The sequence below is a fragment of the Micromys minutus genome (assembly GCF_963924665.1).
Source record: "Micromys minutus genome assembly, chromosome: 10".
NCBI lineage: Eukaryota > Metazoa > Chordata > Mammalia > Rodentia > Muridae > Micromys > Micromys minutus.
Window position 1 is genome coordinate 12,969,337 of NC_137979.1, and position 10,942 is coordinate 12,980,278.

Below are 10,942 nucleotides of genomic sequence, written 5' to 3' on the forward strand. Positions count from 1 at the left end.
CCAGCATGCCCTTAATCCCAGCTTTCAGGAGGCAGAGGCAGGCAACTCTCTATGAGTTTGAGGCTAGCCTGGTCTACATCGTAAGTTTCAAGCCAGCCAATGCCACATAGTAATATCCTGTCTCAAAACAACCAAAGAAGCACGCATCGATAATTAATAATAGTAGTAATAATATTAATAACAACAATTGAGGAAGACACTCAACATTTACCTCTGGCCTCTAACCCAAGTAGAGCAGGGGAACTCTGAGGGGGAGGAGGGTTGGGGAGGGAAGAGGCTGCCTCAATGTCTCCAAGCCCTTTCCCAACTGCAGCCCAGGGTGGGTGGGAAGGTCTGGATATGCTATTGTTATTTCCTGTATACCCAAGAGCCATAAGGTCTGTCCTGAGAGATTCTGCATATGGCAAAGAGGAAGGTGCGAGCAGGAACGGAGGCAGGTGGGGATGATGGCCCTGGGGCTTCGGCCCCGTCTCCTGTGTTGCCCACCTGTCCTGCACCTTTGTCCTTTTCACCCCCTTTGCCATGAGCTCCCAACTTGGGTGCTAAGACACCCAATCTGGATTCACATCTTACCCTGCTTACGCGACCTTTCTCAGTCACCGCATGACCTTGAGCCTCTTGGTAAGCCTCTCAAAGCCTCAGCTCCCTACGGTGTGAGTAGGGACCCTGTATTTCCTTTCCGTACACCCCTATATTTAATAACCCGGGCAAGTACAGCAGCGACGTCTGGTGTCATGCCTGCTTTGCAGTGGGGATGAACAGGCGACTGAGTGGGTTCTCAGGAGCGCTCTACCCTCTGCACACAGGCGAGAAGTCCAAGAGTACATCCCAACCCAGCTCTATCACACCACGGCCGGCGACACCTGGCTCAACCTGGTTAGCCAGCACCGGCAGCAGACCCAGGCACTCAGTCCTCACCAGGCCCGAGCTCAGTTCCTGGGTGAGAGCTGACTGGGAGGAGGGCTGGAGCCACGGGAGGGGAAGCTGCGTTGAGGGGTTGGAGGAAGCTTGGAGGTGCTATTTTCTTTGTGCAAAAGCAGTGTTTGGTGGCAGCCAGGCTGCCTGCCTATCTGGAAAGGCTTGTTACCACTATCCTAAAAGTATCACCTGGGTTGGAAATGAGGTCCGGCAAAGAGCTAAAGGTGAAAGGGCAGAAGGTGAGATACAGGAAGAGGCCAGGAGGGGAGGAAGGGAGGCTGGAACAGACTGAAGCAGAGAACGGCTTTTTGCGGGCAGCCTGGCAGCTCAGGGCGGTGGCTGTCCTGTTGTCCTGGCACAAGCACCCTGATCACAGGCTCTCTACACTGCAGGCCTCCTCAGTGCCTTTCCCTTGTTCGGCTCCTCCTTCTTCTTCATCCAGAGTTGCAGCAATGTCTTGGTGCCAGCCCCCTGTATCCTCGCTGTCAACCATAATGGCCTCAACTTCCTCAGCACTAAAACCCATGTGAGTGGTCTCTGCCAGGCCCTGTCCACCCATCATCCCCTTCTGTCCTTTGGCACCCTACCTACTTTTGGGGACAAAGATGCCTGCTACATTGCATTTACCCCCTGCATGGTCTGCAGCCAATCCCTTCCCCTTCAGAGCCTTCATTTGGAAAGTGGAAATAAGACAGTTCTGGTCCAAATAGGGCTATGTGAAAGGAGACATGTGGGAAAACACACCAAGAGCGTGTGGCTAGTATGTCAGGCTGCTGAAGCTTCATACCACAGGCTGGGATCCCTGTGCAGTGCAGGGTCATTTTTCTCATGTTTCTGGAAGCCGAAATTTTCAAGATTTCTGGAGCTTTCAAGCTTTGGTCTCTCCTTGGCTATGGACAGTAACTTCTTGTGTCCCCACATGGCCTCTCTGTATGGGCACATCCCTGGTGTCTGTGTGTCCAACTTTTCTCATAAGGACACTAGTCATGCTGGAATTGAGCCTAACCTAGTGACCTCATTTTAGCTGACTTATCTCTGTTGGTGGGGCTGTATAAATTTGTGGCTTGAGCTGTCCCTCAAAGATTTTCCTGACTCAGTTTCCCCACAATTGGATTACAGACATACACCACCATGCCTACCTTTCTTTTATCTCTCCATCTTGTGATACCAAGGATGAAATCCAGGGTCCCCAATACTACACAAGCATTCTATCCCTGACCCTTAACCCCCCCTTTTGTACTCCCTGCTTCCAAATATAGTCAGATTCCAGGGAGCCAGGGCTTTCTATAGCCATCAAGGAGCTGGGCTTGCTACACTTCTTAGTTCCCCCTCTTAAAAATCCTGGTGCTGATGAGTTTGAGGTCAGCCTGATCTACAAACCAAGTTCCAGGAGAAGAACCAGGGCTACACAGAGAAACCCTGTCTTGAAAAACAAAACAAAGTAACAATAACTGCAAACAAACAAACAAAAAAAAAATCAAACAACCGAAAAACTTACGAGTTTCAGGACAAGAGGTTTGCTTAGAGGCGAGTCTAGGGGACACTGGAAGAGGGCGGGTGGAGAAAGGGCAGGTGTGCTGTGGCTGGAGGCCCTGGGACACAATATAGGACAGGGCTCTTTGCCCCAAGAGTAGAGGTGTGCTTTTTCTCCTGGGGTGAGGAGCTGCCATGATCCTCAGTCTATATCCCCACTGGTCAGTAGCTGGGGGCAGAACTAACTGTCCATCACTTCACCTTCCACTGCATGGGGGCCAGAAATACAGCTCTCTGATAAGGGATATGGGAGTTTCCAGAATCAGCTCTGATGTAAAAGTCAGAGTACCCACAGCCCCCACTACCCTCTGCACCTCAAGCATGAAGCATCAGTATTTGTTGAATCAGTTTCCCCTGGTGAGGAAGCTGAGACCCAGAGTAGTCGAGTGAGTTGCTCTGAGTCACAAAGCCAATGAGTGTCTGAGGGATCGACATAGAACTGAACCTTCTGCCTTCTGATCTGACCCGCAGGGGAAGGATTGACATGGTAGGGACCACCCTTACCCTCACACCTGTCTGGCTCCTCTGTCCTCGTCCCCAGGAGCTGATTGTGAAGATTCCCCTGAAGGAGATCCAGTCCACATGGACTCAGCAGCCCACGGCCAATTCCAGCTACCCGTATGTGGAGATCTCCCTGGGGGATGTGGCAGCCCAGCGGACAATGCAGCTCCAGCTGGAGCAGGTAAGTCAATTCCTGCCAGCCAGACCCTGCCTTGAGGCTCTGGCTTGCTCATTCTACACACTGGGCTCTTCTCCAGCTTGGGCTATGCCCCAGAAAGCAAACTGCCCAATGCAGGGAGCAGAGCTGTGAGCTATTGTGGAGGCCTTCCCAGGAAGCTATTTAGCAGTGCATTGTGGGGGAAGAATATAGCTTGTTGCAGAATAGTAATGTGTTTGGCATGGTACTGAGAAAATTCACCAGAGAAAGAGAAATCTCAAATTTGAATGTTAAAATAAAATCCTGAGGGCCCCGTGACAGTGATACGCATCTTTAATCTAGCACTTGGGAGGCAGAATCAGGCAGATCTCTGAATTGGAGGCTAGCCTGGTCTACAGAGAAAGTTCCAGGACGTCAAAAGCTACACAGAGAAAACCAAAATAAATAGGCAAACAAGCAAGCAAAACTCTGGGAGATGGAATATAACAATTGATAGAGTGCTTGCCTAACATATATGAGGTCATAGGTCTGATTCCTAGCACTGCACAAAACTGGTCATGGTAGTACATGGTACATACCTGAAATCCCAGCAACCTTAGAAGGTAGAGACAAAAGGATCCTGAGTTAAGGTCATCCTCAGCTATAAAGGCCATCCTAGGCTAAAGACCCTGTCTGGAGAAGAAAGACGGAAAAAGGAGGAGGGGAAGGAGGGGGAGGATGGGAAGGGAAGGAAGAAGAAGACAAAGAAGATGGAGAGGAGGAGGAAGAGGAGGAGGAAGAAGAAGAAGAAGAAGAAGAAGAAGAAGAAGAAGAAGAAGAAGAAGAAGAAGAAGAAGAAGAAGAAGAAGAAGAAGAAGAAGAAGAAATAGAAATGGTTGGGAGCTTTCTGAGGTCACTAGGGAGCATGGGAGGTTGGTGAATGGACAGGTTTGACGCAGGAGGTTTAAGGAAGTTCACCTGGGCTGAGACACGGCAGCTGGAGTATGGGGACCTGGAATTGGAAGCAAGGTAAGTAATTTTCTTGTGACAACTAGACTAGGAAACTAGACTCTTGGCTAAATTTTGTGGTCCCTCGCATCAGACAAGAAACAGACAGCGTTGAAGCATAGAGAAGAGCAGGATCGAAATAGGCCATATTTTTGGCCTTTCTAGCCTGCCACCTCTCCTGTGAGACTGGGCCTTCCACTGAACCAGCTCTGCTGCTGAAGTAAGTGCCAGAATCAAGAGCCTAGAGAATGTGTGACCCAGGACTAGGCTCCTGGATGGCTCTTCCCTACACCCCTTTGCCTTATCTCCCAACTTTGGTAACTGGGATTTCTTTCTCTGCAAGCTTTCTGCCCCCAGGGCTTAAAAAAAATCTCTACAACGGTGAGGTCTTAGTTAGAGATACTACTGCTGTGATGAAGCACCAAGCAGGTTGAGAGGAAAGGGTTTATTAGGCTATCACGTCTACATGATAGTCCATCATTTGAAGGAAGTTAAGACAGGAACTCAAACAGGGCAGGAACCTGGAGGCAGGAGCTGATACAGAGGGCATGGAAGGATACTACTTACCAGCTTGCTCTTCATGGCTTGCTCAGTCTGTTTTCTTACAGAACCCAGGACTGCCAGCCCAGGGATGGCCCCACCCACAGTGGGCTGGGCCCTCCCTTATCAATCACCTAGGCTCCTTCCTTGGCTCCTTGACTCCCTCCCTCCCACTCTGTTCTCTCATCACCACTGAAGCCTCTGCTCTCTCTCTCCTCCTGTTCAGTCACTGCACCTTCCTTGCCTGTTACAGCTCCTCTATGCTGAAGCCATCTGCGTCCCCCACCCATCCTTTGTACTGACTGTTCACTCTACCTGAAATGTTTCTTCTTCTTGAGTCCTCACAGGGTTCCCTCTCCCTTTATTTGAGCTTCACCATAAAAGCCCCTCTTTGCAAAAGCCTTCCTTGGCTCTCCTCCTCGTGACTTGCCAACTCTGCCTCTGTAGCCCTCAGCACACCCTGCATCCGTATCATTTCAGAATATGTTTTCCCTTTGCCTGCCTTCCACCTTCACAACATTAGCAGAAGGAAGACAGGACCTTCTCTACCTTATTTGTACCGTGTCAACAGCGTAGTGCCTGGCATATAGTAGATGTTCAGTGTGTGTTTGTTGGGACATTAAGTATATGAACGGGTGGGTGGGTAAGAGAATGGATGGGCAGATGGATGGATGGAAATCTTTTCAGCTTCTCTAGTTCCTTGTAGTCCCCTTCTTGGAAGAAGCTACCGCCTCTGTCCTGTGTGTGGAAGGATACAGTCTTTTATCTTTCCTTCATTCGACACACAGCCATTGAGCATCTCTCAGGGAATGCTTTAACAAATGTGACTGAGTCCCCTGCTGTTCTGGCTCACGGTACAATCTCAGATCTGTAAAAAATCTCCCTACATAACCATGGTCCATACTGGGAAGGGTGCACAGGAGACCTGGTGTATATAAGAGGCAGTTGGGGATGGCTCCCAGGAAGAGGTGGTTTCCAAATATGGTAGCACTGCAGACCCTGACAGGCTGTGCAAGCGGATCATGGAGCATTCTTGTTTGAGTTTGTTTCCATATCTGCTAAGACAGGTACAAACAAACCCTGTGAATAGGCAAAGGACAGACTCTAAATGTTGGTCAGCCTTCCGCTATGGTGACTAAAGCTTGGTGTAACTTGAGGAAGAAAAGGTGGACCGTGAGCCAGGATTTTACAGTTTTCCGTTCATAGTCAGCTGAATCCATTGCTTTTAGGCCTGTGGTAAAGCAAAACCATCATGGCAGAAGGCCACAGCAGGGAAAGGCCGCTGGGTTTCATTCATAGTGACAGAAAAGCAGAGCAGGTAGAGGAAGCCACACAGGAAAAATCCAGAAATAAGATGTCCTTTTTTAAAACCTATTAGTACCATGTTACTGTCTTCAGACACACCAGAAGAGGGCATCACATCCCATTACAGATGATTGTGAGCCACCATGTGGTTGCTGGGAATTGAACACAAGACCTCTAGGAAGAGCAGTCAGTGCTCTTAACCACTGAGCCATCTCTCCAGTCCAAGATGTCCTTCAAAAGCATGTTTTCAGTGGCCTACTTCCTCCAACCAGGCCTTGCTTCCTAGTTACCAATAATGAATGGTATTAAATGAATTCATCCATTAATTTTTAGAGTTCCCTCCTTTCAGTGATGAGACCCTACCAGCTGAGACTAAGCCTTTGACCAGTGAGACATTGGGGAAGACACTTCCTGTTGACATCATAACAAGAGGAATCTACACACACCCCATAGCTGGGATGGCCGCCGGTGTCACCTTTCACTTCAGCAAAGAATAGTTCAGAACATGGCTTCCCAGGTTTCAAACCCAAACTCTGAAGTGTAAGGTCACCCAGGGATAGGATTGTGTTCTTAGGATTACTCATAGAACTCTTAGGACAGGCCTGTACCGAATATGACCTGGAAGTGCTTCTACTATTGTTGAGTCAGGCACAGTCACTCAGGAAGTGCCCCAGGACTCAGTCTTAGCCTTGGTCTGAGAACCACACACAGATGAAGCTCTACAGTTCCATTTGGGGAGGTGGAGGACTGTAGCCACCCCTTCAAAGTGGCAGGTACTGTGGGTAACTGATGGCAATGCATAGTTAGAATCTTACCAGTTATATAATAGACTAATTTGGGAGGGTCTGTGATGGGATGGAATCCAATACCTCACAGATTATTGCCAAGCACTGTACAGAGAGCCACAGTCCCCACACGACAGACTATTTTTAATTAATCTATTTTATGTGTATAAGTCTCACCGGTCAAAGGCTTTGCCTGTGTGAATGCCTGTGAGCCATGTGAGTACCTAGTGGCACTGGAGGTCAAAAGACAGCATTGGATCCCGTCTTAGTCAGGGTTTCTATCCCTGAACAAAACATCATGACCAAGAAGCAAGCTGAGGAGAAAAGGGTTTATTCAGCTTACACTTCCCACATTGCTGTTCATCACCAAAGGAAGTCAGGACTGGAACTCAAGCAGGTCAGGAAGCAGGAGCTCATACAAAGGCCATGGAGGGATGTTACTTACTGGCTTGCTTCCCTTGGCTTGCTCAGCCTGCTTTCTTATAACCCAGGACTACCAGCCCAGGGATGGCACCACCCACAATGGGCTGCCCCGCCCCCCCAATCACTAGTTGAGAAAATGCCATACAGCTGGATCTCATGGAGGCATTTCCTCAAGGGAGGCTCCTTTCTCTATGATAACTCCAGCTTGTGTCAAGTTGACACACACAACCAACCCCTGGAACTAAAGCCACAGACAGTTGTGAGCAGCCATGTAGGAGCTGGGAATCAAACTCAGATCCTCTGGAAAAGCAATAAGCCTTCTCAACTGCTGAATTCTTTTTTTCTAGCCTCAGACTGTATTTTTTTTTAAATCTAAAGGATTTACATTTAAGAAAATCTTGGGCTTGGTAGTGGTGGTGGTGCACACCTTTAATCCCAGCACTTGGGAGGCAGAGGCAGGCCGATCTCTGTAAGTTTGAGCTGAGCCTGGTCTACAAAGCAAGTTTCAGTACAGCCAGGGCTGTTACATAGAGAAACCCTGTCTCTAAAACACCATAGAGACAGAGACATAAATGGGGTGTGTGGGGGGGGGAATTAAAGAGCCTATTTTGTGTCTCCTACTCTGCAGGGTCTGGAGCTGTGTCGAGTGGTGGCTGTGCATGTGGAATCCATGCTCAGTACCCGGGAGGAGCGGCTCACACTGCCCCCCAGCGAGATCACCCTCTTGTGACAGGGCCTACCCCTTTTCGCTGCTTCCTGCCAGAAGATTTGCTCCATGGCCCAAGGGTAGTTGCTCTGCCTCTCTGGACCAGTGACCCTAGACAAGGGCCAGAACCTTGGAGGAGACCAAAGGGGACAGGAGAAAAAACTCAAGAACCCAAGAGGACCTATCTGAAGCTGGGGTGGAGTCATGGATGCAGCCAAAGGTTACTTAGAAGAAGTGATTTTTAAAAGCTGGACCACAGAAGGCAGAGCTTGCCTTGGTGACTGCCCCTGACAGGGAAGCCCCACACCAACAATATAGATGCACTGGGGCCTGCCTCTGGTTTCTTGGGGCTTGATGCTCAGATCTGCTCCAGCTTCACAATTCAGCCTTCCACATATCCTTGCCAGGTTCCCTCAGCCTGGACCTATGACCCTTAGTCATTTCTTCACAGATAAGGATTTCTGGCAGCCATGTACTTCATGCTCAGTGGCTGGAAAGCAAGCCTGAGGGAGGAGGCAGAGACACAGATGTACCAGAGTCACTCTATGAACAGCATTTCCAGCAGACACATCTGCTCTTACCCCTCCCTTAGAACCCTTGACCCCCCCCCCAACTCTAGAATCTTTGGATAAGCCAGTCCCAGCTTTCAACACAGGATGGACCGCCCAAAGCACAAGGGTGGAGCAGTAGAGAGAGAAGTTCTTTCTAAGGGGATGGGAGCTAAGGAGGCTGAGAAAGCTTCCTGGAGATTGGTACATTAGGGTTAGTTTTTGAAGAATGTGTAAGTCTGCTAAGAGTAGATTGAAATAGAGGGTTAGGATAGATATTCTAGAGGAGACCATAGTTCCCTGTTGGATTTGAAGATGGAAGGTCTAGCCTAAAAACAATATCTAATGCACAATAGGTCCTTGAAAAATACTTGCCATATAAATGAGAGGGAAAAAATACTAGGTATGATGTATTGGAGCCTGCCTCTGGTATACACCTGTAATATCCCCACTCAAGAAACTGAGTCAGAATTACTTCACATTTAAAACCAACTCAGGCTACATGGCAAGGCCCCGGTCTTGGGGAAGGGAGGGCTGTGGAGATGACTGAACAGTTGAGAACATGGCTGGGGGAAAAATATTAGCTGCTCTTCTAGGAGACCTGGGTTCAATTCCTAGCACCTACATAGCAGCTGACTACCATTTGTAACTCCAGTTCCATGAGATCTGTCATCCATGGGTACCAGACATGCATGTGATGCAGACATATGTGCAGTCAAAACACCCATATCTATAATAAAATAGAATAAAACCAAAATGAATGAATGTGGATAAGAAATGCTGGTGCTGTGGGGCTGGTAGAAGATACTGGGGCTTGGGAACTGGGGCCATCCCGCCAATGGCAGCCATGACATCAGAAAAAAAGGGCCTGAAACTCAAAATAAATAAATAAATAAATAAATAAATAAATAAATAAATAAATAAAAATAAAAAAGGCAGTGCCTTAGCAGGTCCTGGGCACTACTATACTGGATAACTATGGACCAAGCTCAGGAGTGGGACCAACCAGGTGGTAAAGACAGGTCTCAGCTCATGGGGCCTAAGATGATATTACTAGACCATGGTATTAGAAAGGTTGGTAGTGGTAGATCTACTGCCCTTAATTACCTTTGACCCAGAGCCTATAAAACTCCAGCATGACCTCAGGAGATGGTGAATTGATAACTTGAGGGAGATTTTGGATGCCTGAGTGGCAGGACTCTTACTGCTTGATGAGTCAGGACGTTGCAGAGTTGAGGAAGAACTTCGATATACCTAACTCAAGGCTCTCACTTCATGCTACTGCCTGAAGCTGGCTTTCTTTAAAGACAGGCTCTAAGGACAGGAAGTAGATAAGACATAGTCACATTAGCTCTGGGGCTCATTTGGAGTTCTTAGCCCTGGCACCTGTCTAAATTAATTAATTCTGTTGTTACTGTGAAACACACACACACACACACACACACACACACACACACACACACACTACAAACCTGGCAAAGCAACTTAAGGAAGGCTATTTTACCCATAGTTCCAGGGTACAGTCAGTCATGGCAGTGGAGTCATGGCAACTGAGGCTCCAGAAGCCTAGGCTCATTTTATTCACAGTTTGGAAACAGAGGAAGATGAATGCCAGTCATAGAAAGCTTGGCCAGTGGATTCTATGGTGCTTGGAGATTAGCATGTTCACAGATTTGCTTGAATATGCTCCGTTTATGCATATAGACATTCCTTACAGTGCCATGCTATTATAATTATGGCACTCTCTCGGGGCATGGTGGTGCATACTTTTAATCCTAGCACTTGGTAGAGGCAGGCATAGCTCTGTGAGTTCAAGGCCAGCCTGGCCTACAGAGAGTTCCAGGACAGCCAGGGCTACACAGAGAAACACCTGTCTTGAAAAACCAAAGCTAGCTAGCTAGATAGATAGACAGACAGACAGATAGACAGACAGATAAATACTTATAGAATCTCAGGTAAACAGACATCTCATCAAACAGGGAACATGGGTAAGAGATGCCTCAGGCTTCTTCTAGTAGTAGTAGAAGAAGTTCTCAATCTTCTCAATGGTGCAACCCTTTAATGGTCTCGTATGTTGTTTTGAACCTCTAACCATAAATTTATTTTTGTTGCTACTTCATAACTAATTTTGCTACTGTCACAGATCCTAATGTAAAGCTGGGTATGGTGGTGCATGTCTTTAATCCCAGCACCCAGGAGGCAGAGGCAGGTGGATTTCTGGAAGTTCAAGGCCTGCCTGGTCTACACAGTGAGTTCCAGGACAGCCAGAACTATATAGTGAGACCCTGTTTCGAAGAACCAAAAACCAAACAACCAACCAAGCAACAAAATAAATCAATATACATATCTATGCGTTCTGGTGGTCTTAAGTGACCTCTGTGAGAGGGTCACTGGACCCAAGGGGGTCGAGACCCACAGGTTGAGAACCACTGCTTTAGGGTATTGTCTCCAGAGAGGATGCTTTTGAAACAAGCTTGATCTGTATCCACTATAAGATCCTTCAGTGTGGCAGAACAGGAGGATGGCACTGTTAGAAGTT

At 48.0% G+C, this 10,942-nt stretch overlaps 1 protein-coding gene across 1 annotated transcript in view; it reads left to right on the forward strand.

The window, feature by feature from the left end:
* Positions 1 to 7,879, forward strand: part of MYO15A (myosin XVA) — a gene marked incomplete at both ends in the record, with an annotated part of 52,379 nt that extends 44,500 nt beyond the window's left edge. The window contains 4 exons of the mRNA XM_080924068.1: positions 807 to 940; positions 1,311 to 1,444; positions 2,993 to 3,133; positions 7,778 to 7,879. Coding sequence (XP_080780194.1) covers positions 807 to 940; positions 1,311 to 1,444; positions 2,993 to 3,133; positions 7,778 to 7,879 — 511 coding nt within the window. The remainder of the gene's footprint in view (positions 1 to 806; positions 941 to 1,310; positions 1,445 to 2,992; positions 3,134 to 7,777) is intronic.
* Positions 7,880 to 10,942: the final 3,063 nt, after the last annotated feature.